The sequence below is a fragment of the Accipiter gentilis genome, chromosome 23 (genome assembly GCF_929443795.1).
Source record: "Accipiter gentilis chromosome 23, bAccGen1.1, whole genome shotgun sequence".
Classification (NCBI taxonomy): Eukaryota; Metazoa; Chordata; class Aves; order Accipitriformes; family Accipitridae; genus Astur; species Astur gentilis.
The window spans coordinates 4417248-4443566 of NC_064902.1; the positions used below are offsets into that span (position 1 = coordinate 4417248).

The following is a 26319-nucleotide window of genomic DNA, read 5'->3' on the forward strand; positions in this document are numbered from 1 at the left end:
CCGTGCAGGGTGCAATGACAAAAAAATTACCTGTATCCCAGCCAGGCCCAGTACAGAAACCCTTCTGTGCCCGCTCACGATTCTTATTCCTGTGAGAAACCCATGAAAAATAGGGCATTTGACTTATCGGGGAGAAATGTGAACACACTCCCGATCTCTGGCTGGCATCTCGCTTTACTTGCGAAGGTACACACAAGTCTACGCGGTTTCTTCTGCACCTTGGGAAAGGGCTCTCTTGCCTCGATTTCCAGGGAGAAACTCCCCAAAGCGGCACCACAGAGGTATTCCTAAACCTCGCTAACTGAGAGCCGCCAGCAGCAAATTCGGCTGGCTAACACCGGGCCCGACTCACCCTCCCTAGGAGGAAAACCGTAGATTAAGGGACGCCTGGAAAATAGGACACGAAAAAGAAGTTCCAGGTGTTCAAAGCTACATTCCTATTATTAGGTCAGCCCAACAGTATAAGAACACAAGGCTGCCAGATTAAACACAGAAATCACACCAGTTTTTCCCTCGTTGCATGTTTCTGCCGTGCAGACCTCATCAAGGTCTGGCCCTGCCAGCTGGACGTCCCCAGCTCCCCATCAGCCGTATGATGCAACAGCCCATACGACAGGCGCCCGGAGCTCTATGACGTCACTGGGCGTCTCCGTGACGAGCCAAGGCCTCTCCCCAAGGCCACCTGGCAGCCGAGACCACAACCTCTCCTGCGCGATCGCTGCCTGCCCTCACTCTCGCCGTGCTCTGCGACCGAGAGGTGCAGCGGCCAACAAGCTCATCCGCACCCAGTCCGATGGCCAAGATGGAGAAAGGTGAAGCGTTGCTGCTCCTCCCGGGGAGGTTTCACGCCGGGCCTCCACCAGGGAAGCCCCTCGGCAACTCTCCTGCTCTTGCCATAGGCTCAGTTGCTGCCTCCGACGTGGACAGAGCCTGGGTGGGCACCTGGAGACCTCATCGCCCACGCGGCCCCATCATGGCCCAGTTCACCAGCCCGGGACCCAAGTACTCGATCCCCGGGACAACAGGTAAAACCACCGTCGCAAGCGGGGTGCACCACATCCGCTGCCTCTGGGGGACAAGCAGCCACGGCTCCGTTCCCCGTTGCTCCAAGCCTCCATGCTCTCAGCTGCAGCAAGCACGCAGGTGGGCCAGAGGAAGGCTCAGGCTGCTCCGGGGAAAGGCCGGGAAAAGAGCTGCCGGACTCTGCTGAGCACAGAGGTGGCCGTAGCAGCACAGGAGGAAGCTTCTTCTCTGTCTTTGCTCTGAACTTCCTGCTCCCACCTCATCCTTTTCTTCTTCTCTTCTTTTTCTTCTCCTTCTCTTCTCTTCTCCTCTTCTTCTCCTCCTTCTTCGTCTTCTCCTATTCTACTTCATCTTCTCTTCCTATTCTTCTCCCCCGTTTTCATCTTCTCTTCTTCTCCTTCAACACCACCTTCTCCTTCACCACCTTCTTCTCCTTCACTTTCTTCCTCTCCTCCTCCATAGTAGCAGTAAGTTTTCAATTTCTTTCCCACTGGGGCTGCGGGAAAGCAAAACGTGATAGAGGCAATCTTTACATCTGCTTTAAGTTAGCGTGGCAACTGTTTGGGGATTTAATACTTCATAATAATTGCATTTTGGTGGTATTCTGATTAATTGCACAGTGCCTACACTGTTCTTGCCGGAAGTCATTGTACCATTGTATTGGCCTGCCGGTATCATTCTTGGAGGACAAAAACCACACAGGAAGGGAAATTCTTGTGGCCGGCAACTCCAGCTACTCCACTTAGAAACTAGCTTTAACTATGGAGTTGCAGGCAGGTGTCCTTTCACAGGCTTTTCTTCCTAGGTTACCTGGTTCACAATCCCACCAAAACCAAAGCCCCTGCGTACACTTTCCAAAGGGCCAAACCTCCCGGCACAGACAGTTGCTCCCCGGGCCCTCGGTACTACGTCCAGCCCTCCATCACCAGGAACGGGAAGTACGTGGCTCCGGCACAGCACATGGGCAGACTTCCCAAGATAACGACCGAGGTCACCCCTGGACCAAGTGAGTACCATTTCTCCAGCACTTCTTCCAGGCGACACAAGCAGCACACCTGCCTTTTTGCCCTGTGCTACTGGGGCACAAAACCATCAGCTCGCGTCCCGAAGGAGCTTCAGAGGTTTCCAGGCAGAAGGCAAACGTGGCTGAGCACCTCCTCCTGACCTTTCCTCTTTGGCTTGAGGAAGAGAGCCCAGCTTCCCTGCTTTTCTCTGCTTCTCCCTAGGTGACTACTCCACCGACAAGGCCAACCAACACCTCTACAAATGCGCGCCGGCGCCGTCCATGGCCTTCCGGCACAAGGCCTTCAAAACCAGTGAAACTCCAGGTAAGGGAACTCGGGGAAATACACACGCTTGCAGCCCGCTGTCCTCCAGAGAAAACCTGCCGGGCAGCTTTTTTGACAGGCCTAGCGAAAAGCCTACACAGCAGGGCGCAAGGGTCTCTTGACGAGCTTGCTTGATGTCCCGGAGCACCATCTCCTCCCATCCCACAAAAGAACCGGCAACTCGGGCTTGGAGCTGCCGACACACGCCACGTGCGACAAAAGACAGAGGTGTTGGGAGAGGGGCGAGACATCCTTCAAGCTCCTTGCAGCAGGCTTGGCAGGCTGCTTCTCTCCCACTCAGGCGCTGCTCCTCTCCCTGCCGGACTCACACACGCTCTCTTCCCGTTCCCCTTCCAGGTCCTGGCACCTACACCCTGCCCAGGCTGGTGGGACCCAACACAGCCTACACCCACGCCAGCCCCTGCTACTCCATAAAAGGGAAGAGTAAGCACAACAGCTTTGCTGAAGACCTCGCCAAGGTGAGCTACACTTCTCTGCTGTCTCGCAGCTGCTCTCCTCAGGGCCGGAGGGCTCTGACTCCTGCTGCAGCCTCTCTTCATGCCCACTTCCCTGCACCAGCAGCAGCACCCAAGAAGCCGTGGGTCCCGTGGCTCTCCTACTGCCAACAGCAACGCCAACACCCGCAGTCCCTCGCTTTCCAGCCCTAACAGTTTTGGTGGGGCAAAACTCATCGGCAGTAATGGGAATCTCCCTCTCCCCTGCAAAATCTGCCTCTCTGCAGGGGAACAGGAGGGGCCCTTGTTCCAATCGCTCCGTGCCTCTCACACCACTTCTCTGGCCAGCCAGATCAACTAGCGCAGCCTGCGTGGGCACCCAGCAAGAATCAACTTTTGTTGTTCTTGTTTGCTGCCTTTTGTACCCAACAACCTCCCTGCCTCTCTTACAGACGCCAGGTCCTGCTGCATTCCCCAAGGTGGAAGTGGACACCTACAAAAAAAGGGCTCCCGTGTACACGATGGGAAGCAAAAGCGGAATTGGAGGCGACAAAACAGTGAAGCCAGGACCGGCAGACTACTGCCCGGGAAAGGTAAGGCAGCCTGCCCAAATCTCCTCCCCTGCTTTGCAACAACCAGCCCTTAAGCATCTGCCCCTTCCAACGGGGCTTCTCAGAACTCCAGACCACCTTACTGGAGTGACAAACCGCAGGACAGCAGGCCTGCTCCCTTGCCTTGGCCCAAAGCCGAGCAGAGTGAGGCCAAAGAACACATCTTTGCCTCTGCACTAGCTCAGGCGCTCAGTGCTGACACATGCTCACACATTACAAGCTCTTCAGGAGGACACCCTGCTGCAGAAGGCACAAGCGGAGCCAAGGGCAGACCTTTCTCACGCAGGGGGGATCAGCTGGGAGGGCAGCGGCGTCTAGCAAAGTCTGGCTGGAGCTAGAAAGGCTCTGGACTTGGAGCAGCCATGCTCCAGCCATGAGCTTGCCCTGCCAGACGGAGTGGGCATGTTGCTCCATTTTGTGTCAAACACAGGCTCTTTGCTTTGAGCGGCCCTCTGAAAACGCTCGAGGGATGGATTTTACGTGCCCCTAAACTCTTTTTTTTTTTCTCTTGCCTTTATATGCCTCTCCAAAAAGGGAGAAATGCCAATCAGTAACAGCAGCAGACCCTTAGAAACGTCCTGATCACACAGGAGGTTTCCATCAAGCGTGCCACTGGCACAGGGGGAGTTAGCTGAAAGTGCCCGGGCACGCACACAGCAATGCACGGCAAACGGCAAATGCACAGCCATCAACTTGTTATGCCAGACGGCCTTTGCTGAAGACAAAAGTCTTCTTGCGAACAAGGCACCACGGTCACCTTTTTTTCTTCTCGCTTTTCCCCTTCCAGGTGACGCTGATCAAGCCCCAGGCCCCTGCTCCCACTTTTGGACTCCGCCATTCCCTCTACACAACTCCTCTACTATCTCTGCAATAAAACAACATACCCCCAAAGGTCTGGTCTGTTCACCTTCAGCTGTGGAGAGAGGGGGTGCGCAAGGGTGAGGACGATGGGCCGTCCCCATTTTGTGTCTATGCCTCAGCCAAACATTGCAAGATGAGGTCGAGGGGAGAGCAGCGAGATCAACAGCGCAAGCAAGGCAGAGAGCTCTGACAGCACCGTTTCACCTGACCGCAGCTAAACGCTGCCCCGTGAAAGCAGTCCGGCCCTTCCCCACGCACTCTCACCCGACGGCCGAGCGTCCCGCAGGCACAGGCTTGCCCCCGAGGACACAGCCCACCTGGGCACCCCAATTTCAGTGCACGCGGGTGGCTTGTCTCCAGGGTGCAGCCAGAAACACAGCCGCTCGGCGTGACCTCTTGCCGTGGGCTGAATAGCACAGGCGAGTCCCCAGAACGACAACAGTTGAGGAGAAGGAGTCCAACAGACATGATGACAGTTGCGTCCTCTGGGTCACCTTATAAAAGTGCACGTTCTTGCTCAGGGCCCAGGAAAGACTCCTGTGCTGCCCCACTTGCCAATGGCCAGAGTGAGGGGACAACTCTATCATCAATGGAGATAGAGTAAATGGATGGAGGAGACAAAAATCGCAGAAGAAGGGGTGGAGGTCAGCAGGAGCACAGAAGACCATGCCTGACTGCAAGGAGGTGTTGGCCACCGTGGCCAGGAACCCGCCGATCCATGGCCCAGCTGCCGGCGGGATCTGGCCCTCACCAGGGCTGCACAGTGCAGCAGCCTGCAGACGGGCACGTCGTGATGAGAGGACGTTGGCGCCAGGAGTCAGCGCTCTGCTTCCATGAGAGAAGCCAAGCAGGAGAGTCGCAGGATGCGGCAGCAGACAACGATGGGTCTGTCCCCTCTGGGGAAGTTGGACAGAAGCCTGCGCAGGAAGGTGGAGCTGCAGCAGGCGTCCGGGGAGAGCAAGTGGCCCGGGAAGAGGGATGCAGCCGGGGTGCAGATCATCAGGGAGAGCAGCAAGAGAGGAACCTGCAGCCCAAGGTGACGGCTGCATCCCAGGAGCACGGCTGTTTGACGCAGCCCATGCCAAGGCATCCTGCCTGCTGGGGGCGGTTCATAAGCGTGAGCAATACTCGCTCGCTCCATCAGACTGCACGGCAGCCTTGCAATGAAGGCAATCTGGGAAGAGGGAGCCAGGTAGGAAGCTGGAGCTGTGGGATCTGGTGGTGTGAGCCCAGCCCTGAGCGGTAGAGCAGGGAGTGACAGTCGGTCGTTCCACGAGTCGCCGCCGTGCAGTATAGGACCCACAGCTGGTGGCTTTGGGGCCTGGATGGCATCACCCGTCATCCTGAGACATAGGCAAAGACTCTGCTTATGTCCTAATTAAAGAGGAGCCCAAGCACCCCTCAGGAGTCTGTGGATACCGAGAGGAGTGAGAGTGACATGTCCCCCCCTTACCGCCCCCACCTTGCAGCATGGACACCCCCCAGGCCATGTCCTGCCCGTAGGGGCTCCGCACCAGCCCTCAGCCATACTCGAACATACTCGGCAGCAGGGCGAGTACCGCGGGGTGGTGACGGTGACACTGACATGGTGACGGTGGCACGGTGACAGTGCCGCCATCCATCAGCAGGATGGGTACTGTGAGGTGGTGATGGTGACACACTGACACTAATGGTGTCCCCATTCCCAGAGGGCCAAGTACTGCATGGTGGGGTTGGTGACAGTGACATGGTGATGGTGACACAGTGACACAGTGATGGTGATGGTGACAGTGACACAGCGATGGTTACATGGCAACGGTGATAGTGACACAGTGATGATTACACGGTGACACAGTAATGGTGACAAGGGGACTGGTGCATTAAAGCGTAATGAAGTCTGGCAGAAAATAAACGCCCGTGCATTCCAGCTTGTCCTCAGATATCAGAGGGGCTGGGGGCGGCCAGGCTTAGATTCTGAGTGGTGCACAATTCAGCACTCTAAGTCCGGTCACGTTCGATTTATTGAACTATCACGATTACAGATGCACTGATAGTGCACTGTCCTTTCAATTTAGTCACGTTCAGCGAGCTATCACGGCTAGATTTTAATGAATAGTACAGTTTATTAAAGCAACAGGAGTACAGGTTCTTTTGGATTGCCGGTGACACGTACACTGTCTGCAAAGCACGTGCAAATAATAAGGCAGTCGACTACAAGCACACTAAATTATGGAAAAACTCTACAGAGATTTCTGAGTTTCCTGGGGAGCACTCGGTATCACTGAGGGTCCGAATCTCACCCAGTAGGCATCTCATTGGGGGGGGGGGGGGGGGGGGGAAGAGACGTTCAGCCCCTTGACTGATGCCAGAAGTCAGCGATGTCCTCCCGACTTGTCTACGATGGTATCTTCCCCAGCATTCCTCCTCTCTAAGCCCTTTTATACTATTTTCTTCTTTTTAGGTGGAGCTTGAGTGACTCTAGTCATACATACCTTTGTTATGATTGGTGTAAAATCTCCTCGCTTTACTTTTAATGGCCTATGCTAGAGAAAATTCAGAGCGCATGCTCAGTGAGGGGTGGTGGCACCTTAGAGGCGGGTAGCTTTTGGGACAGAGGTGTGTTTTGCTATTATAATGAGCAATGTTCCATGTCAGTACTCCAGAGCTGGGCGCTTACAAATCAGAAGTAAGACAACAGCGTTGACAGAACCCCATTGTTTCGCCTCCTTGCTGTAGTGGATTCAATGCAGGAACCTTCCATTCTTGTTCCTATGGTTCCAGTTCCCCATCCCTGCGGTGATTTTGCAGAGCCTGGCCACGGTGTCTCCGCTCTGCTCCGCCCTCTGTGTTGTTCCTCAGAGTCAGCACACCAAGCTCCCCTTGTGTTGCTGACATCTAAGGTTGCAGGTTATGTTGCTTAGGGAATTATTATGGAACAGATTCCGTGCGTATCCACTGTATTCCACCATGGAGGCTCACCTTCCCTTAAGAGAGGCGGGGGGACATATCAATAAGTCACCTCCAGCAATTATTCCACACTGGGCTGGCATTCTTCTGAAGTTATGTCATTCTCTTGGAATCGTTTCCTTGGTCGTCTTCATTCTGCTCCCATCTGCCAGTTTCAGCTAGTTCTGGGTTAGCAGCATTAGCTTTATCAAAAGTTGACTCTCGCTCAGCTCTCGCGGCCTGAGGCTTCAACTCCTTTAGCTTCTAGTGCTAAGCCAGGCTATTCATCCCAACGATTCCCAGCACAGGTAGCGGCAAGCTCTGCCGGAGCAACTCGGAGAGGACGGGGATGACTGCTTCCCAGGACAAGAAGGGAAATCCATCTTCTCTCTCCCCAGCTGTGCCGGCTCCCTGCTGGCGTCATAATGCACCTTCAAATGATGCGGGCTGATGTCACAGAGGGATGCCCCGCATCCCAGGGAGGTCTCCCCAGCGCTGCTGGCACTTCCCGGCGAGGCTTGGGCGCTGCTGGGCACTGCTCAGGGGCTCCCCACTGCTGCGCTTCAGAACTGCTCCACAGCCAGGAGCGGGATCGGGAGGCAGCGGGGCTGCGCTGGGGGGACCCGTTGTGACCGGCAGAGTAGCAGGGGCACATCGGAGAGGAGTTTTGGGCACGGAGCTGCGAAGAGCATCCCTTTTCCTGAGCGGAGGACAAGCGGCAGGCGCGATGGAGGGCTGCTGCACCGTGGCCATCAGCTTGGAGCTCAGCAGCTTGTTCCCCACACTCCTGCATCTCTCCACCAAGGGTAAGGGGTTTGGGAATTCCATTCTGAGGGGTTGCATGGGGGCTGGCCTCTGGAAAAAGCTGCAGGTGCCGGGCTGTGGGGGTGACTGGACAGGGCTGGGGGCTGCTGCGAGAGCCCTGCCTGGGGGTCCCACTGGACTCGGGGGACGACGTGGCAACCAGGTCCTGGTGCTGTCCGGAGCCCTGAGGCTCCCCTGGGAATGGCTCCGTCCCCTTGCGAGGGGGGCCATCCAGGGCCAGCTTTCCCTGGAAGCTGGCCCCTCGTGGGGTTCTGGCTCTGGGATGAAGAGGGCTTCTGCGTCCCGGGGGCTGGGGGGGACAGCTACAGCTCCCACAGGGCTCTCGCGAGCTGGCTGGAAATGCCTGTGCTGTAAATCAGCCCTTTCCCTTGAACAAAGTCTCCTTTGGGAGAACCTCTCGTCCTCCCCGTGGGACCCCCTTGTGCCACCATGCTGGCAGATCACGTCCTGGGCTCTGGGGTGCCAAGGCTTTCTGGGGGTTAGATGGCCACAGCCCCTGTCCTGAGCCCTTCCCACATCCCCATTTGTACCCCAGCCCTGCCCCGGGAGCAGAGTACGGCTAGCAGTCGGAAATTGGGGCACAGCCCAGCTCCGCAGCCGTGGCCGCGTTTGTCTGGGCTGTTTGCGGACGCTGGCATCTGTCAACCCCTGGGCGAGGAGCTTGCCGAGAGGCTGTGAGCTGGCTGGCCCGGAGCCCGACACCTCTTTCCTTTGCTTTCCAGAGGTTGTGGCTATTTGGGATGCTGTGTCTGCGTACATCCTGGGACAGCTGAAGCAGGACAAGGTAGGCTGGCGTCTTGGTCCCCCTTTGCCCCAGAGGGCCTGCACCCCGGGAAGCGAGCCCTCCCTGAGCATCGTGGCGGCACACTGAGACAAGCCCGTGTGCCCAGAGCTGCTTCTTGGTCAACCGGGAGAGAAACCAAGTCCAGATCTAGTCTGAGAAAGAATTCAGCACACGATAGGGCTTCACCCTTCGCTGTGGTCAGAGCGGAGAGGCCGAGCAGAGAGGCAGGCAATTATGCTGGTGCCACGCCAAGGATAATCCCTGGGAATCAGTCCCAGGGGTATTCCCTCCCTGTGCTGGAATTGCCTGGGATCTTCTCTAGCCAAGGGATGTTAGCGAATATTTTGAGGAGGGCAAGAAAACAAATGGAGAACACAGGCCTTTTCCTAAGCTTTTACTTTTCCCATCTCTGAAGTACTCGCTCATCAGCCTTTTTGTCTTTTTCCTGGGCAGGGTGTCCTGGTCGCAGGACTCGGGACCTTCGCTATGGTCCAAGAGCAATTCCAGGGCAAAGAAGAGGTGTATGTGGTTCGAAGACCCGTCTTCCGACTGGAGCTTGATGTGTTGTGTCTGCAGGAGCTCGCGTTCCCCACAGTGGTTATCCCCGGTGAGAAAGCAGCGGCCACCCTCCGCTTTCCCCCTCCATGTCTGGGGGGGGAACGTGTGCTCTCGGCTCTTTGGGAAGGGCTGGGAGAAGTAGGGAACTGCCTCTAAAGGTCAGGGGGTGGCTTGAGCTCCCCCAAAACTAACCGCTCCCCAAGGGCTGTTTCTGTGAGCACCCTTCCCTCTGGCATTTTGTTATGAATCTTACGTGGAAATTTGGCCTGCTGTGACAGTGACCACGTTCCTCTTCCTCGCAGGCAACGTCAAGATCAAGCCGCTGAACTACAAGCGGCTGTCGCGAGCCACCTCCTTCCCACAGCACGTGGTGAAGGACTGCGTGCAAGAGACCATCCTCTTGTACTCTTCCCAACTGAAGAACGGGCAGCGCCTCTCCTTCGCCTTCAAGGACATTGGTGTTCTGTCCTGCAACGACGACCTCCTGTGCATGCGGTTCTATTCTGACTGCGTCACAGGGCTGGAGAGGAAGGCCAGCCGGATTGCGCTGCTTCACACTGTAAGTTGCTCGAGGTTTTGAGGGCTGCTTCCGTGTCTTTGGGAAGCCTAAGGAAGGGTGAGCAACCCGGTCGCCGTTGGCCAGCCTGGACGTGGCAGGACAGTCAAACACCTTTCCCCGTGCTTGCCCCCGCTGACTTCTCCATTAGCAAAGAAAGTTTCTTCTGGGTCCTTGCCCTACAAAAAGCCCAGCGGTGTTATTGCGCGGTCTCAGTGTTGGCTGTGCAGCTTCTCCAGAGCAGAGCAAGGGCTAACGCTGATGGAGGAGGATTTGGCGGAGAGGTTTGGAGAAGCGGCTTGCTTTTGGAGCGGGAGACAGGTCTGCTTCCTTAGGGAGCCAAGAGGAAACTGCCTTGGAAACCTTCTGATAGGTCTGTGTCACTTTGCAGAGGCTGTGGATGCCTGGGGCAGCTGTCTCCGGTGGAGCGACCGCCGCTCAGGAGATGCAGGCTGCTCCTGCCCACGCGTTCCCGAGGTGAGTGCTTTTCCTCTGCAGCCCTTGACCGGCCGAGCGGGCGGCTTCCCAGCTCCTGCTCAGGAGCACGCGTTGTCAGGGCTTGACATTCGGCATCGAGTCAGGGATCAATCGTGAAGCGACTGGTTTCTGGTTAACTAATGCTGAGCTGGCACTATGCGTGTATTCTCCTGGAGTGACCCGGCATCGTGATCGTGTTTCTCACGCCCAGCCTGTTGTCATTGCCATCAGCGAGAGCCAACTGCACATGGTGAGGCAGCGTTGGGTTGGGGGAGATTGCCGATAAAACCTGTGCAGGGCCACAAAGGAAAAGGGATGCGACGCCTCGCACGACAGTCGGGAGGATTAGTGCTGGCAAGCTGCAGAAGGTAGGAGGTCACCATTCTTCAAGCCTGTGTCATCATTCGCGTTCCAGGTTTCAGTTCCTGGTGATCAGCAGATCGGCGTCCAAGGCTTTCTCCGCCTGGCACAAGAAGGTTGCAGAAAAGCACAGGGTCAGAAGAGGTACGGGAAGGGGTCCTTGCTGTCCAGAGCCCGGTTCAAACGCACTCCCCACGGGGCTGCTCTGAAGAGCTTCCTCCTTTCCCAGGTACAGAGGGAAGCCAGGCGCCTGACAAGCTGCTGGAGAGGCGGGTGAAGTATTCCCTCCCCGCGCTGCCAAACCAGGGGCCGGGCACCAGGCAGCAAGACACGGAGAAGAAGCCTTCTGCCAGGTGAGACCCTTGTGGGAAGGGGTGGAAGGGATGAAGGGGACCCTTGCGCCCACGTAGGAGAGATGTCCCCTTTGGAGACTCCGTCTGTAGGGACTCGGGAAGGTGCCTGGCACGTGCCCCACGGTTTTCATGAGCTTGTTTGCCCCATCACAGGCCCCATAGTGGGGAAGGCAGCGGAGGTTGAGCGCACGCCACATTACTCTGCTTGCTCCTACAGCAGACCTGAGGTGGTCCTCTCCCATCCATCCGATGGGGCTCAGGAAAGGCCCCCCCTTGCCATGGGAAACGGTCCCACCTCCACCGCTTCTTCTGCCAGCCTGGGGAGCTTTGATACCAGATGGAGAGCGTGGGGCACCCACCTGCCCCACGCTCACGCCGACTCCTGGTGTCTCTTTGCAGTCTGCTCCCACCATGTCCAGGCAGCTCCCCCAGGACGAAGGAGGCAAGCAGGCAGAAGCCAGCTCCTCCAGCCAGGCCCACCGCTGCGCTCCCGTCTTCTGAAGGCTGCAGGAGAGCGCTGCAGGTACGTGCTCTGCCTTGCTGTAACTACCGTGCTGTTCGAGACTCGGCAAAAGCCTCTTTGTGCAGAGAGCCGTCCTGAAAGGGTCCCTTGGTGTGCGTTCATCGTCACCTCCTTCAGATCTTCTTCAGGAAAAGGAAGGTGCTGCACACCCTTCCCGCCTGCTGTTGCCCCCGGGTTGTCATGAAACACTTTTTCTTCTGGCCAGGGGCTATGGAAAATGTACAAGTCCTTTCTAGGTCATTGACAGTGGAGGTCTTTGGTCACTCCGCTGTGTTTGCCATGAGTTGAGGAGCCTGGCGTGACTCCACGGCCCCCGATCTGTTAGGGCCAAAGCGCTGCTGACCAACCGGCTGAGGCAAGGGGCACCAACGCGGGTCAGACCCGAGGGAAGCCCTGCCGGGAGCTGAGACTAATCCTGACTGCTGCTGCGCTTCTGTCCCCTCCAGGAGGTCTGGAAGCTGTCTGCAGAGTGGGAGCGAGTGAAGACCCGGTGGGAAGAGCGGCGACAGCAAGCAAAGGCAGAATGGGCGGCATGGGAGGCCTGGTCTGCAGGGGAGGACCAACAACCACCCCAGGTACAGGGCAGCGATTGACACCGCTGAGAGCAGCAGCAGCCCTCTCCGTCGGGGCGGCAGGTCTCCAGGGGGGTGGGAGCGGGACTGACACGCAGCCGCAGGGCAGGGGTTTGCCCGCTCATCTCCGTGAGGGAGAGATTGGCAGCAGGACCCGAGGGGCAAAAGCAGCTGTCAGCCGTGATGACGGGCACGCTGGTGCTGAGCCTCCCGGCTCCCAGGTCCCGCTGCAGGCTCCTTTCGAGAGGTCCTCTGGGAAACGGCACCTCTGTTTGCCGTCTGGTTTGCTGACAGCGTCTCCTCCTCGGCAGGTGCTCAGCACTGAAGGCATTCGGGCTCCCCACCCTCCAGCCCAGCCCAGGAGAAAGGAGGTCGGCGGGAGGTGGAGGAAGGCTGAAAGCCCTCTCCCAGCAGAGGAGATGGCAGCAGCCGCCCAGCTGCAGAGACTCCAGCCTGAGTAAGTGTGCGCCGGCTCCGGCCGCAGCCTGGGGGCACTCGAGCGGCCGTGACCCCGCAGGGATGTCCGTGTCCCCCGTCCCTGCGTCCTGGGGTTGCGTAGGACACCTTCCGATGTCTCCTAACGCGGGGATGACCTGGGTTACCCCCGCAGCTAAGACCCAAAGCTCACCGCAGGGTGAAAGGCTGAGTACACGCAGCACCGGGTGGGTGCAGGGGCTGTGCGAGGGCAGAGGCAGACGGGGTCTCCGGCAGAGGCTGAGGGATGACGTTTCCCTGTTGTTGCAGCCACCTTTCCCCACGAGCGGCCCAGGTCCTCAGAAGGCTGGAGCCGCATCAGGAACGGAGGACCATCTTCAGGAATGTCACTGAGAACAAGCAGCGGAAGCTGGAGCAGCAGAGGCAGTTCCCCTGGTAACTATCTCCAAAGAGGGATGGTGCTTCCTCGGCTGCGAGGCCCGTCCCTCCACCGAGGGCAGCCCTGGGGGAAAGAGGGCATTTCTCTGACACCCCTGGTGAGACAGAAGCAGGTTCTGGAGGCTGGCTTTGGGCTGGACCTCCCTGGCAGCCAAGGGGGCTGCCTGGGCACCTAGAATTGGCTTTCCATGTGGGACGTGAAAGTCCTGGCTGAAGACAGAGGGATCCCTCCGATGGCTGCCTTTCCCCGTTCCAAACCAGAGAGCACGTCCTCCCCTCGCACAGTCCTGCCCCAAGACACCTTGCCCCGAGGGGCACCCCTGTACGGGACCCCCAAGGTCTCTGCCCCACTTGACTCAGCCCCAGGCTCATCAGCTGCACCTGGGACCTTCTCAGGGCCTCGGGCATCAGGGGCCTCCCCTCTTCATAGACAACTGGAGGCTTTGTCGCAAGCAGATCCCATCACCGGTGGCCTGAGTGACGCATGCAGGATTTCTCTGCCTTCTCCCTGTCCGTACGGTCACAGGCTTTCTTTCTTCCTCCCTAGCACGCGATGCTGGTACCGCAGTGGAGGAGAAGGTGCCGGAGGCGGCGGCTGTAGCAGTGGCTATTAGCAAAAAGGGGCTGGGAGGCTTCTCAGCTTCTCAGATCCACCTAAAAATACAAAATAAAGGGCTCTGGGGCTGTTCCCAGCTGGACTGACTAGTCTGTGCCTGGTGATGGTCTAAAGGGGTTACACACCCCCCGTGCGTGATCCCAGAACGGCTCGTAGGGGCAGGAGGGAGTAAAGTCCACGCATACCCCACAGCGCAAACACGTGCAGCCCCTCTCCCGCGCATCCCAACACAGAGGTAGCACGGTGGAGGAGGCTCTCGCCCCCTTCCCAGGGAAACCAGCACAGCTGGTGCTTCCCTGAAGTGCCCGCACACTCCCGCACGCAACGTGGAGAACCACTCGCAGGGCCAGAATCTGCGTGGGATTACAGGGCTGTGACCATGCTAGGACCATGGGGGTGTGGTGGATAGATGGCACCGTGGGAGGGCTGCGGTGGAGGGACGCAAGCTTGTCGGGAAGGACCGGCCGGGAAGGCGAGGAGATGTACTTGCCTCCTGCTTGGGGTGGGACAGGAGCCAGCCTGTGGTTCAGGGTCAGCAGACAGACCAAGATGGCTGCTGTGTTAGCAGGGATCTGCTAGAGACCTCCTGTTCAGGAGAAAGAGGTAGCTGAGGTCTTCTTCAAACCAGTAAAGAAGGAAGCCTCACGTTCACAGGCCCTGGTCCTCATGGGGGACCTGAACCACCCTGGTACTTGCTGGAAGGACGGTCCAGCAGGGCTTAGGCAATCTAGAACGCTTCTAGAGTGCAGTTCCTGGCACGGGTGATGGAGGAAGCAAGGAGATGGAGGAACCCAGAAGGAGAGGTGCTCTGCTGGACGTGGTGCTGGTGATGGAGGAACCCAGAAGGAGAGGGAGGAACCCAGAGGAGATGGAGGAACCCAGAAGGAGAGGTGCTCTGCTAGACCTGGTGCTGGTGATACAGGAACACGGAAGGAGATGGAGGAACCCAGAGGAGAGGGAGGAACCCAGAAGGAGATGAGGAACCCAGAGGAGAGGGAGGAACCCAGAAGGTGGAGGAACCCAGAGGAGATGGAGGAACCCAGAAGGAGAGGTGCTCTGCTGGACATGGTGCTGGTGATGGAGGAACCCAGAAGGACAGGGAGGAACCCAGAAGATGGAGGAACCCAGAAGGAGAGGTGCTCTGCTGGACCTGGTTCTGGTGATGGAGGAACCCACAAGGAGATGGAAGAACCCATGAGAGGTGCTCTGCTGGACCTGGTGCTGATGATAGAGGAACACGGAAGGAGATGGAGGAACCCAGAGGAGAGGGAGGAACCCAGAAGGAGATGAGGAACCCAGAGGAGAGGGAGGAACCCAGAAGTTGGAGGAACCCAGAGGAGATGGAGGAACCCAGAAGGAGAGGTGCTCTGCTGGACCTGGTGCTGGTGATAGAGGAACACGGAAGGATATGGAGGAACTCAGAAGATGGAGTAAGCCAGAAGGAGAGGAGGAACCCCAGAAGGAGGGGGAGGAACCCAGAAGGAGAGGTGCTGAGCTGGACCTGGTGCTGGTGAACAAGGAGGAACTGGTTGGGGATTTGAAAGTCGGCAGCAGCCTTGGCTGCAGTGACCCTGAGGTGGTGGAGCTGAGGATGCTGAGGGGAGGGAGCAGGGCGAAAAGCCAAGGCCACAGCCCTGGCTTGCAGGAGAGCGGACCGGGCCCAGCCTTGGGAACCAGCTGGTGGCAACAAGGAGACCTAACAAGGCGGGGGAAGAGCGGGGTGGGGAAGGCACGGCCTTAGTTCTGGCTGGGCTCCGGGACAGCATTCCGAGAAAAAGTCACGGACATCCCTCCGTGGATCCATCCGTCCACCTTCGCCAGCGGCAGGGGGCAGCTCTGTGAGGAGAGGCCTCATCTGCCCCTGCCGGCCTGGCAACAGCTGCGCCATTGGCCACGGCTGAGCCAATCAGCGGAGCCGGAGGCTGGCTGTCAGTCACAGATAGAGGGGGCGGGAGGCTGAGCAGCCTGAGGAGAAATTGCGGAGAGATGGGGTGGGGGCAGCCGGGGCGAGGAGGGGGATAGGGATAAGGATAGGGATAGGGATAGGGATAGGGATGGGGATAAGACCAGGACCAGGACCAGGACCAGGGGCAGGGGCAGGGGCAGGGGCAGGTATCTCCCAGCGTGGACGGGGCTGGGGGGGACCTGGATTCCTCACGGCCCACGGGCCCTTCCGTGGTCGCCAGCCCTGGGCCCGAGCGCCCAGCCCCAGGGACAACCCCACAACCAAGGTCGGAGCGGTTCCTGCGGCTGCCCCGAGGGTCGCCAGCCCCCCGTCAGCCCTGAGCATCTGAGCTGGGGTGAGGTGGAAGAGGCTGGAAAACAGTTGATGGAGAGGAGGCGATGGCAGCAGGTACAGGGCCTGTGGCTCCTGGGATTAACTGAGACTGTTACCGTTAAGTCGGCGCTTCAGAAACTCTCTAAGGCTCAATTTTGGAGTGTTAGAAAGCAGGCGTTCTTTTTTGCAGCGCTGGATGGACGGGGGGATCATTCTGCCTACCTGACAATTCCTGGTGCTGGAAGGTCAGTGCTGTATCCCCACCTCTGAGTGAGATGAAGGTGCTGATGCAGGGGCAAGCACCGAGCTTTCCCAATGCCTGCCTCAGTGCTGGAGAGGGGACGGATGCAGGGAGAAACTCCCACAATCTGCATCACCACAGAGGTATTCCTAAACCTCGCTAACTGAGAGCCGCCAGCAGCAAATTCTGCTGACTAACACCGGGCCCGACTCACCCTCCCCAGGAGGAAAACCATAGATTGAGAGACACCTGGAAAATAGGACACGAAAAAGAAGTTCCAGGTGTTCAAAGCTACATTCCTATTATTAGGTCAGCCCAACAGTATAAGAACACAAGGCTGCCAGATTAAACGCAGAAATTACATCAGTTTTTTCCCTCGTTGCATGTTTCTGCCGTGCAGACCTCATCAAGGTCTGGCCCTGCCAGCTGGACGTCCCCAGCTCCCCATCAGCCGTATGATGCAACAGCCCATAGGACAGGCGCCTGGAGCTCACATCTTCCCAGTCACAGCAGGCAAGAGCAGAAGGACAAAGCGCTGCCACCGAGTTCTCTTTTGGACCCTCTGTCCCTCCTTTCCGGCCTCTTTGTTGGCAGGAAAGCCCATCGGGTCTCCCAGGTTCCCCTGCCTTCCTCAGAGAGGACAGCTGCTCCCTACTGTAATGAAGCAACTCGCATGCTGCATCAAGGCCTGTCAGGAAGGCGCTCAATGCACACACCGTAAGACCACCTGTAGTTTGCCTGAAGAGCAGAGGGTAGTTCACATCTGTACAGCCAGGCCAGGGGATTCTCTTTGCGCTTTGGTCACCGTTATGCTTTGATTCAGCCTTCCAGCTCTGCCCCAAATTCCGCGGAGCTGTTCAGCCGTCACTCTGCAACCAAATTTCTTCTCCTTCCTGCACTAGTAAGGTACGTGCTGGTCTCCAACGGGAGGGAAATCCTTTTGGATGACTGACATTTCCCAGGCCCCCTGTTACCTTGCCGTAGAGCATGTGTGGGTTTTTTGCTCTAAAGGCCGTATGACGGGACTCAAGCCCTCAGTAACGGGTACTGCTCTGGCTCTCCTGAGCTCTGAGGAGCATGTTCCTGACCAGGTGTTTGCAGTTTCTCTTAAAAAGGATTTCTTGGCTTTTTCTGCAAGAAGGAAGCCTACAGTTGGTGCAGCAGCAATCACGTTGGAGAACAGGACCTGGAGCTGAGGAACGGGGAAAGGCCTTTGGCTACTGTAGAAACATAAGCTGCAGAATTATTCATGTCACAAAGACAGACGTGACACCGACCTCAACTTTCCAAGGAAAGGAGCTTTGCCACTTTGCTCCAATTCTCACTAACCTGGGCAACGAGGGTGGGAAATGGGTTATAGCCTTATCGAGAAGGAGACAGAGTTGAAGCGTGTCAAAAATCGCTGGGGCCGGGGTCTGTGATTTTGGGGGACGAGCAGTGAGGGCCTGTCACGACCCAGACTGGACAGACCAGGGAGTCGTGTTTAATTTGAAATTCCCTCGGGCTAAATTAAGGTGAAACGACACCAAACGATCGGTTAGAGATTTTATTCATGACCGAAGGCAACTGAACTGGGGAGGCGTGGTAGTAGGTGGCAGGGTTTCTCACAACAGGAATTGGCATCAGACTACTTCTGTAAACCGTGTAACCATATACATCAACTGAGGGAATAAGGAGATCCCTCCCGTTGAGTCAGGAGGGTCAGAGCAGACCCCCTTGCTTTCCAGACTCCTCCTCAGAGAAGGGTCTAGGGGCGGCTGGATCTACTCTTGGTCTCAGACTTGGTCAACAGTTTATATCTTGAAATGGATGAGGTGTAGGGACTGTGGCAAAGTAAAAGGAAAGAGAGAAGAAGACAGAGGGAGAAAAAGGAAGAGAGAAAGATTTCACCGGTCCTGGGTCTGTCCAGCCTTGGTTCAGTCAGCTGAGGTGTCCGGTCAGCCGAGGGGTCCAGTCCTGGTGGGCTTGTCCGGTGGACACATTTCCTCTTGTCCTATCACAAGTTACTTGATGGAAGAGACCAGCAGCCACCGCACTACAATCTCCTTTCAGGTAGTTGGAGAGAGCAATAAGGTCTCTCCTCAGCCTCCTTTTCTCCAGACTAAACACCCCCAGCTCCCTCAGCCGCTCCTCGTAAGACTTGTGCTCCAGGCCCCTCACCAGCTTGGTTGCCCTTCTCTGGACATGCTCCAGCATCTCCATGTCTTTCCTGTAGTGAGGGGCCCAAAACTGAACACAGGACTCGAGGTGCGTCCTCACCAATGCCGAGTACAGGGCAACAATCACCTCCGTTCTCATGCTGGCCACACTATTTCTGATACGGGCCAGAATGCCGTTGGCCTTCTTGGCCACCTGGGCACGTTGCTGGCTCATATTCAGCCGGCTGTCAACCAGCAGCCCCAGGTCCTTTTCCACCAGGCAGCTTCCCAGCCACTCTTCCCCAAGCCTGTAGCACTGCATGGGGTTGTTGTGACCGAAGTGAAGGACCTGGCACTTGGCCTCGTTGAACCTCATACAATTGGCCTCGGCCCATCTATCCAGCCTGTCCAGATCTCTCTGTAGAGCCTTCCTACCCTCAGGCAGACCAACCCTCCCTCCCAACTTGGTGTCGTCGTCAAACTTGCTGAGGGTGCACTGCATCCCCTCATGCAGATGGTTGATAAAGATATTAAACAGAGCCGGCCGCAATACTGAGCCCTGGGGAACACCACTTGTGACCCACATTTTCTCCTGCCTCCAGGGTTTGTCAGCTTTCTATCAGCCACAGCTTTGCCAGATTACCAGTCGAGGTGACTGGAGGCAGTTTTGCTCCTGCCCCACTTGGTTTATGTAGTTTTGGGCTGTCCCCCCTCGGGACATCTGGTATAACCCCTTGTTCCCACTCAAAACATAGCCCCATGCCAGCTACCGTGAAGAAAATTAACTCTATCCCAGCCCAAACCAGCACACCTCCCCTGTAAAAGAGAGGGGTTTGATGCCAGGACAAACGACAATTTGCCGACCTGGCAGAGTACGGGTGCCCTGAGATGTCTCAGGAGAGGCAGGCTGGGCTAAAGCTTCTCTCCTCCTCCTCCTCCTCCTCTCCGGGTTCTGTGGTCTAGCGGAGCAGCTGGGGCTTTGCCGCAAGGACACCCTGGGTCCCGGTCTGCTGTCCTGCAGGCAGCAGCACAAGCCAGGAATGACACTGTCTGCTCAGCACACTCTGGGTGTTCTCCATGGGAAGGACAGCATGGGACTGGGCTTGTTGTTCCAGCTTTATTAAAAAAAATAATTTCGTAAAATACAGCTGTTTTTCAGAGGAGGATTTCACTTCTTCAGGGCTCACCAGGGGCCAGCAGCACAGTGACTGCAGGCTCCATCCTGATCTTGGCATCTCTCTTATCAGGATGAAGATGGCCTCCGCTGCCAGAGTCCTGACCGAGAGTTCAGGGTCTTTCGCCAAGGGCAGAAGGGCTGCAAGAGAAGGAAGCAGAGCAGACATGACCCCCCACTGCCTGCAGAGACCCCCAGGAGTCCCCTCCAGACCATGGCACCCTGCCCAGGCCCCGTCCCCTGCCCCACCAGCCCCTCCTCGCCGTCACAGATATCCCGCAGCTTCTGCCTGCTCAGGTTCCTCGGGTGCCATGCGGCAAGACCTTGCTGCCAATGCGGTGGTGGGGACTGGGGCCAGGCTGGCAGAAGAGGAACCCTGGGGACTGTGGCCCACCGATGAACCTGATGGCCACCTCTGGCAAGGTGGCTTGAGTGTCCCGCAGGTACGGCAGCCTCTGCCAGAGGTCTTCTTCCACCCTCTTCCTGTTGTGCACTAACTAGAGAGAGCACAAGGGCACAGGGACTGGTACGGACCCTCCCAAGTTGGCCGGACCAGTACCTCCCCCCAGTACCCCCTTCTCCCTGGCGATTCCTGTCTCCCAGCCAGAGCTGGCAGAGGTTCAGACAGCCGCAGGCAGTGGGGGCCCAGGGATCCTGAGACCCCCTCTTTCATATTGCTAGGGCCCATATGAGTCAGCATTTCCAAAGGGCCGTTTCTAAAGCCTAAACCCAAGGATTTTGGCCCTAAAATGGGGCTTTGGACCCTACAACTGGGTCTTTGGATGCTCATTATATGCCTCGGACATTAAGGAAATGAGGCTTTGAGCCCTAAGTGAGGAGTTTGTACCTTAAAATGAGGGTTGGCACCCTACAATTGAAGTCTCTCAATCCTCGAATCAAAGCTTTGGACCCTAAGCCTGAGCTTTATGGACCTAAGCCTGAGGCTTTGAGCCCTAAAAGTGGGCTTTGGATGCTCCAAATGAGGGTTTGGACACTCCAGATGCAGCTTGCACCCTAAAAATGCCTGTCTGGATCCTAAAAAAGAGGCTTTGGACCCTGAAAATGAGACTATGCAAACTAACACTGAGCCTCTGCACCCTGAAAGTGAAGGTTTTGGAAACTAAAATGAGGCTTTGGAAGGCAAAACTAAGAGTTTGGAAAGTAAAAATAAGGCTTTGGACTGTATAAGTTTGGATTTAGACCCTACAGATGAGGCTGTGGTCCTTCCAGATCAGACTTTGGGGCTTAAAAATGATGCTCTGGGCCCTTAAAATGAGTCTCTGAACCTTAAACATGGAGCTTGGAACTAATAAATTAGTTTTTGTACTCCATATCTGTGGGTCTGGACCTTAAAATGACTGTTTGCACCCCCAGAAGTAGGCTTTGGTCTTTTAAATTTATGCTTTTTGCCCTAATATTGAGGCTTGCATTATAAAAATAAGGCTTTACACTTGAAAAAACTCAGGGTTGAATTTTAAAAACGATGCTTTGTAAAGCACAAAATCGTGCTTGTTCACTGTAGCTATCACCATGGCAGGTTAAATTTCTCGCCGTCTATTCTGTGTTTTAGTTTCCTCCTCACGCAAACCATGGTGACAAACAGTACCCAAAAGGCTCTGGTGCTTCCAGACAGTGGCTTGATGGCTTGCGTAACCTACCTCTAGCCCCATCCCACGGAACGTAGGAACGGTGTTACAAGTAAATAAGGTAGCGTCCTGCTTTAGGAAGAAATAAAAAAGGAAACCAACGGATGTGACAGCAACCACAGACCACCTTTCACCAGCAGGCAGATGCCCAGCCATCTTGGTGCAGTGGCTGCCTTGGAAAGACTCCCCCAGTCCCGGTTTTCTTGCTGAGCATGACACTACGTGGTATGGACCGTGGTGCCCCTTCGGTCAGCTCGGGGCAGCTGTCTCTGCTGTGTCCCCTCCCAGCCAGCTCCCTGGGGCAGCAGAGTGAGAAACAGAGAAGACCTTGGTTCTGCATAAGCACTGCTCAGCAGCAGCTAAACATCGGTGTGTGGTCAACGCCGAAAACAGCACCGTGCAGGGTGCAATGACAAAAAAATTACCTGTATCCCAGCCAGGCCCAGTACAGAAACCCTTCTGTGCCCGCTCACGATTCTTATTCCTGTGAGAAACCCATGAAAAATAGGGCATTTGACTTATCGGGGAGAAATGTGAACACACTCCCGATCTCTGGCTGGCATCTCGCTTTACTTGCATGACCTAGAAGGTACACACAAGTCTACGCGGTTTCTTCTGCACCTTGGGAAAGGGCTCTCTTGCCTCGATTTCCAGGGAGAAACTCCCCAAAGCGGCACCACAGAGGTATTCCTAAACCTCGCTAACTGAGAGCCGCCAGCAGCAAATTCTGCTGGCTAACACCGGGCCCGACTCACCCTCCCTAGGAGGAAAACCGTAGATTAAGGGACGCCTGGAAAATAGGACACGAAAAAGAAGTTCCAGGTGTTCAAAGCTACATTCCTATTATTAGGTCAGCCCAACAGTATAAGAACACAAGGCTGCCAGATTAAACACAGAAATCACACCAGTTTTTCCCTCGTTGCATGTTTCTGCCGTGCAGACCTCATCAAGGTCTGGCCCTGCCAGCTGGACGTCCCCAGCTCCCCATCAGCCGTATGATGCAACAGCCCATACGACAGGCGCCCGGAGCTCTATGACGTCACTGGGCGTCTCCGTGACGAGCCAAGGCCTCTCCCCAAGGCCACCTGGCAGCCGAGACCACAACCTCTCCTGCGCGATCGCTGCCTGCCCTCACTCTCGCCGTGCTCTGCGACCGAGAGGTGCAGCGGCCAACAAGCTCATCCGCACCCAGTCCGATGGCCAAGATGGAGAAAGGTGAAGCGTTGCTGCTCCTCCCGGGGAGGTTTCACGCCGGGCCTCCGCCAGGGAAGCCCCTCGGCAACTCTCCTGCTCTTGCCATAGGCTCAGTAGCTGCCTCCGACGTGGACGGAGCCTGGGTGGGCACCTGGAGACCTCATCGCCCACGCGGCCCCATCATGGCCCAGTTCACCAGCCCGGGACCCAAGTACTCGATCCCCGGGACAACAGGTAAAACCACCGTCGCAAGCGGGGTGCACCACATCCGCTGCCTCTGGGGGACAAGCAGCCACGGCTCCGTTCCCCGTTGCTCCAAGCCTCCATGCTCTCAGCTGCAGCAAGCACGCAGGTGGGCCAGAGGAAGGCTCAGGCTGCTCCGGGGAAAGGCCGGGAAAAGAGCTGCCGGACTCTGCTGAGCACAGAGGTGGCCGTAGCAGCACAGGAGGAAGCTTCTTCTCTGTCTTTGCTCTGAACTTCCTGCTCCCACCTCATCCTTTTCTTCTTCTCTTCTTTTTCTTCTCCTTCTCTTCTCCTCTTCTTCTCCTCCTTCTTCGTCTTCTCCTATTCTACTTCATCTTCTCTTCCTATTCTTCTCCCCCGTTTTCATCTTCTCTTCTTCTCCTTCAACACCACCTTCTCCTTCACCACCTTCTTCTCCTTCACTTTCTTCCTCTCCTCCTCCATAGTAGCAGGAAGGTTTCAATTTCTTTCCCACTGGGGCTGCGGGAAAGCAAAACGTGATAGAGGCAATCTTTACATCTGCTTTAAGTTAGCGTGGCAACTGTTTGGGGATTTAATACTTCATAATAATTGCATTTTGGTGGTATTCTGATTAATTGCACAGTGCCTACACTGTTCTTGCCGGAAGTCATTGTACCATTGTATTGGCCTGCCGGTATCATTCTTGGAGGACAAAAACCACACAGGAAGGGAAATTCTTGTGGCCGGCAACTCCAGCTACTCCACTTAGAAACTAGCTTTAACTATGGAGTTGCAGGCAGGTGTCCTTTCACAGGCTTTTCTTCCTAGGTTACCTGGTTCACAATCCCACCAAAACCAAAGCCCCTGCGTACACTTTCCAAAGGGCCAAACCTCCCGGCACAGACAGTTGCTCCCCGGGCCCTCGGTACTACGTCCAGCCCTCCATCACCAGGAACGGGAAGTACGTGGCTCCGGCACAGCACATGGGCAGACTTCCCAAGATAACGACCGAGGTCACCCCTGGACCAAGTGAGTACCATTTCTCCAGCACTTCTTCCAGGCGACACAAGCAGCACACCTGCCTTTTTGCCCTGTGCTACCGGGGCACAAAACCATCAGCTCGCGTCCCGAAGGAGCTTCAGAGGTTTCCAGGCAGAAGGCAAACGTGGCTGAGCACCTCCTCCTGACCTTTCCTCTTTGGCTTGAGGAAGAGAGCCCAGCTTCCCTGCTTTTCTCTGCTTCTCCCTAGGTGACTACTCCACCGACAAGGCCAACCAACACCTCTACAAATGCGCGCCGGCGCCGTCCATGGCCTTCCGGCACAAGGCCTTCAAAACCAGTGAAACTCCAGGTAAGGGAACTCGGGGAAATACACACGCTTGCAGCCCGCTGTCCTCCAGAGAAAACCTGCCGGGCAGCTTTTTTGACAGGCCTAGCGAAAAGCCTACACAGCAGGGCGCAAGGGTCTCTTGACGAGCTTGCTTGATGTCCCGGAGCACCATCTCCTCCCATCCCACAAAAGAACCGGCAACTCAGGCTTGGAGCTGCCGACACACGCCACGTGTGACAAAAGACAGAGGTGTTGGGAGAGGGGCGAGACATCCTTCAAGCTCCTTGCAGCAGGCTTGGCAGGCTGCTTCTCTCCCACTCAGGCGCTGCTCCTCTCCCTGCCGGACTCACACACGCTCTCTTCCCGTTCCCCTTCCAGGTCCTGGCACCTACACCCTGCCCAGGCTGGTGGGACCCAACACAGCCTACACCCACGCCAGCCCCTGCTACTCCATAAAAGGGAAGAGTAAGCACAACAGCTTTGCTGAAGACCTCGCCAAGGTGAGCTACACTTCTCTGCTGTCTCGCAGCTGCTCTCCTCAGGGCCGGAGGGCTCTGACTCCTGCTGCAGCCTCTCTTCATGCCCACTTCCCTGCACCAGCAGCAGCACCCAAGAAGCCGTGGGTCCCGTGGCTCTCCTACTGCCAACAGCAACGCCAACACCCGCAGTCCCTCGCTTTCCAGCCCTAACAGTTTTGGTGGGGCAAAACTCATCGGCAGTAATGGGAATCTCCCTCTCCCCTGCAAAATCTGCCTCTCTGCAGGGGAACAGGAGGGGCCCTTGTTCCAATCGCTCCGTGCCTCTCACACCACTTCTCTGGCCAGCCAGATCAACTAGCGCAGCCTGCGTGGGCACCCAGCAAGAATCAACTTTTGTTGTTCTTGTTTGCTGCCTTTTGTACCCAACAACCTCCCTGCCTCTCTTACAGACGCCAGGTCCTGCTGCATTCCCCAAGGTGGAAGTGGACACCTACAAAAAAAGGGCTCCCGTGTACACGATGGGAAGCAAAAGCGGAATTGGAGGCGACAAAACAGTGAAGCCAGGACCGGCAGACTACTGCCCGGGAAAGGTAAGGCAGCCTGCCCAAATCTCCTCCCCTGCTTTGCAACAACCAGCCCTTAAGCATCTGCCCCTTCCAACGGGGCTTCTCAGAACTCCAGACCACCTTACTGGAGTGACAAACCGCAGGACAGCAGGCCTGCTCCCTTGCCTTGGCCCAAAGCCGAGCAGAGTGAGGCCAAAGAACACATCTTTGCCTCTGCACTAGCTCAGGCGCTCAGTGCTGACACATGCTCACACATTACAAGCTCTTCAGGAGGACACCCTGCTGCAGAAGGCACAAGCGGAGCCAAGGGCAGACCTTTCTCACGCAGGGGGGATCAGCTGGGAGGGCAGCGGCGTCTAGCAAAGTCTGGCTGGAGCTAGAAAGGCTCTGGACTTGGAGCAGCCATGCTCCAGCCATGAGCTTGCCCTGCCAGACGGAGTGGGCATGTTGCTCCATTTTGTGTCAAACACAGGCTCTTTGCTTTGAGCGGCCCTCTGATAACGCTCGAGGGATGGATTTTACGTGCCCCTAAACTCTTTTTTTTTTTCTCTTGCCTTTATATGCCTCTCCAAAAAGGGAGAAATGCCAATCAGTAACAGCAGCAGACCCTTAGAAACGTCCTGATCCCACAGGAGGTTTCCATCAAGCGTGCCACTGGCACAGGGGGAGTTAGCTGAAAGTGCCCGGGCACGCACACAGCAACGCACGGCAAACGGCAAATGCACAGCCATCAACTTGTTATGCCAGACGGCCTTTGCTGAAGACAAAAGTCTTCTTGTGAACAAGGCACCACGGTCACCTTTTTTTCTTCTCGCTTTTCCCCTTCCAGGTGACGCTGATCAAGCCCCAGGCCCCTGCTCCCACTTTTGGACTCCGCCATTCCCTCTACACAACTCCTCTACTATCTCTGCAATAAAACAACATACCCCCAAAGGTCTGGTCTGTTCACCTTCAGCTGTGGAGAGAGGGGGTGCGCGAGGGTGAGGACGATGGGCCGTCCCCATTTTGTGTCTATGCCTCAGCCAAACATTGCAAGATGAGGTCGAGGGGAGAGCAGCGAGATCAACAGCGCAAGCAAGGCAGAGAGCTCTGACAGCACCGTTTCACCTGACCGCAGCTAAACGCTGCCCCGTGAAAGCAGTCCGGCCCTTCCCCACGCACTCTCACCCGACGGCCGAGCGTCCCGCAGGCACAGGCTTGCCCCCGAGGACACAGCCCACCTGGGCACCCCAATTTCAGTGCACGCGGGTGGCTTGTCTCCAGGGTGCAGCCAGAAACACAGCCGCTCGGCGTGACCTCTTGCCGTGGGCTGAATAGCACAGGCGAGTCCCCAGAACGACAACAGTTGAGGAGAAGGAGTCCAACAGAC

At 56.6% G+C, this 26319-nt stretch overlaps 3 protein-coding genes across 3 annotated transcripts; all 3 read left to right on the plus strand.

The window, feature by feature from the left end:
- The first annotated feature begins 793 nt into the window (after nt 1–793).
- On the plus strand, nt 794–4291 carry LOC126049745 (outer dense fiber protein 3-like). Its single transcript, XM_049826670.1, has 6 exons — nt 794–1025; nt 1829–2029; nt 2250–2351; nt 2709–2830; nt 3259–3399; nt 4205–4291. Exons 1-6 carry the CDS (start codon nt 794–796, stop codon nt 4289–4291), a joined length of 885 nt encoding a protein of 294 aa, XP_049682627.1.
- A 3805-nt stretch (nt 4292–8096) lies between these two features.
- Nucleotides 8097–14098, plus strand: LOC126049898 (uncharacterized). Its single transcript, XM_049827025.1, has 11 exons — nt 8097–8812; nt 9266–9419; nt 9673–9929; nt 10318–10403; nt 10819–10907; nt 10993–11116; nt 11516–11639; nt 12086–12221; nt 12254–12668; nt 12956–13081; nt 13632–14098. The coding sequence occupies exons 2-11, from the start codon at nt 9299–9301 to the stop codon at nt 13696–13698; spliced, it is 1545 nt and encodes a 514-aa protein (XP_049682982.1). The 5' UTR covers nt 8097–8812; nt 9266–9298; the 3' UTR covers nt 13699–14098.
- Nucleotides 14099–22373: 8275 nt separating this feature from the next.
- On the plus strand, nt 22374–25866 carry LOC126049970 (outer dense fiber protein 3-like). The gene is made up of 6 exons (XM_049827150.1): nt 22374–22605; nt 23404–23604; nt 23825–23926; nt 24284–24405; nt 24834–24974; nt 25780–25866. The coding sequence occupies exons 1-6, from the start codon at nt 22374–22376 to the stop codon at nt 25864–25866; spliced, it is 885 nt and encodes a 294-aa protein (XP_049683107.1).
- Nucleotides 25867–26319: the final 453 nt, after the last annotated feature.